Source organism: Oratosquilla oratoria, chromosome 10, assembly GCF_046742065.1.
Source record: "Oratosquilla oratoria isolate Oo_2021 chromosome 10, ASM4674206v1, whole genome shotgun sequence".
NCBI classification, from domain to species: domain Eukaryota; kingdom Metazoa; phylum Arthropoda; class Malacostraca; order Stomatopoda; family Squillidae; genus Oratosquilla; species Oratosquilla oratoria.
The window spans coordinates 22,711,408-22,713,260 of NC_134786.1; the positions used below are offsets into that span (position 1 = coordinate 22,711,408).

At 45.8% G+C, this 1,853-nt stretch overlaps 1 protein-coding gene across 1 annotated transcript; it reads right to left on the reverse strand.

Annotated features, from left to right (window-relative positions):
• Positions 1–226: 226 nt before the first annotated feature.
• Positions 227–1,351, reverse strand: LOC143029152 (methylglyoxal synthase-like). The gene is made up of 2 exons (XM_076191621.1): positions 1,207–1,351; positions 227–999 (listed from the first exon to the last, which is right to left on the reverse strand). The coding sequence occupies exons 1-2, from the start codon at positions 1,280–1,282 to the stop codon at positions 374–376; spliced, it is 702 nt and encodes a 233-aa protein (XP_076047736.1). The 5' UTR covers positions 1,283–1,351; the 3' UTR covers positions 227–373.
• Positions 1,352–1,853: the final 502 nt, after the last annotated feature.

Consider the following 1,853-nt stretch of genomic DNA (forward strand, 5'->3'; position numbering starts at 1 on the left):
GACTAAAAAATCACATTGTGTTTTATGAATATTGAGTAAAAATAAATTGATAAATGCATATGATTAAAAGTGTCGAGAAAACCATACATAATATTGCATAATTTATTAACATATATCATAAATACTAGGTACATGTAAAATAGTTGCCACTGTAATGCTCAACATACATCTTAGAATATTCTCGCATTCTATGGAGATGAAGTAGGATACTTGAATGAATATTACATTTGTTAAAAACTATATCCTAATTAAAGAGATACATTCTGTTTTTGAATTACAGTATTGGTCTCCTACAAAGAATAAGAGCTGTAATGGTGAGGAGTGAGGAGTTCGATTCTTTTTACCCGTGTAATAAGTGAGTATTGTGAGCTTCCTAGTTAGCGGGCTTCCTGCTGGCCAGCCACTGCTTGGTGTCTGGCAGTTGGCACTGGACACTCTGAGACATAAGGGGTGAAGAGATGAGGAAGTCCGCGGTGACGGGGTTGTTGGCGATGGGGACGTTGTAGAGCGTGGCGATCCTGAGTAGGGCCTTGACGTCAGAGTCGTGGGGCATGACATCGAAGGGGTCCCAGAAGAAGACGAGCATGTCGAGGCGTTGCTCGGCGATGCGGGCTCCGATCTGCTGGTCGCCACCGAAGGGTCCGCTCAGCAGACCCTCCACCTCCAGGCCCACCTGCTCCCGGAGCCACATGGACGTGGTGCCCGTACCCAGGAGATCGTGGCCACGCAGGACCTCGCGCCACTTCAGGGTCCACTCGAGGAGCTTGCCCTTCCTCTTGTCATGGGCCACCAGAGCGATACGCTTGCGCTCAGGCAGCGTGCGTAGGACTGATGTGGGTAGGTCCGCTTTAGGTGCGCTTGTGGGGACGGTCATGATAGGTGCAGTGGATGAGAGGTCGAACTTCTCCAATTGCTCCTTGATGCGCTGGACGGAGGCGGTTTCCGTGGCATGGCTGAACTCGACCTCCTTCGGTACTCTGGTCTTCCAAGGGTTTGACACTGCCGAGAAAGAAATGAGGTTAGTTCTTCAATAGTGACACATTAGATTGTTGTTTTTTCAAGGTAGATCATCATGTGCCATCCTAGTCTTTACTATTTCTTTGTGTGCATACATTTTATCCTTCTATCGTTACTCTATAATAGATTGAACTGACAGGTGACAATAGGTGGTTAAGCGTAAAGATCTTTAGATGAGATCGTACTTACGATTGGATGCTGAGCTCTTGGATCTGGAGAGCTTGGCCCAGTTTCTCCTCCGTTCGGAGATGGTTGGGCCTGTCATGATGTCTGCACGGGGTCCTTCAAGTCCTTATTCTCTGAGTTGAAGTAACCAGTCGCTGGGTTGGAGAGGGAATGTGCTTTTGTCCAGTGAGCTCGGGTTTATATACCTGTGCCCAGTAATGTGTCGTCCCGCCCTCTGACGATAAATGACATCCGGCCAAGACTCCTCTAGTAGCGGGACAAAGAGTGAGGCCACCATACTTTCCTTCAGCACCGACTCGGGGACTTTTCCTTTGTGCCTGAGAGTAATACATACCCTTGAGAAAGAAGGCTAGGCACTCTCCCATCAAGTGTGTTGACGTCAAGTGAGGTAGATGGATACTAATGTTAGATTGATGTCAGGGACTATTCTTTGGTCCGCGTAATAATTGTAGACTTACACTAATATTTCTATTAAAGAACCAGTATAACCTTTAGAGTGAGTTCATAACTCTCACTGTATTTTCTAGCATTCCTTAGTTCATTCATACAATTGTTGTACTGACGTACAGAAATAAATAGATATGCAAGTTGTCATTTACATACGCAATTTGAATTGTTATGCGTTCCTGACATTTCTCACTATTTGCTGT

What these genes read in the sequence shown, in the direction of transcription:
- LOC143029152 (XM_076191621.1), bottom strand. Translation starts at nt 1,282, where the DNA reads ATGACAGGCCCAACCATCTCCGAACGGAGGAGAAACTGGGCCAAGCTC. An exon ending in CAAGAGCTCAGCATCCAATC is followed by an intron (nt 1,000 to 1,206) that starts GTAAGTACGATC and finishes CTTTCTCGGCAG; the next exon opens with TGTCAAACCCTTGGAAGACC.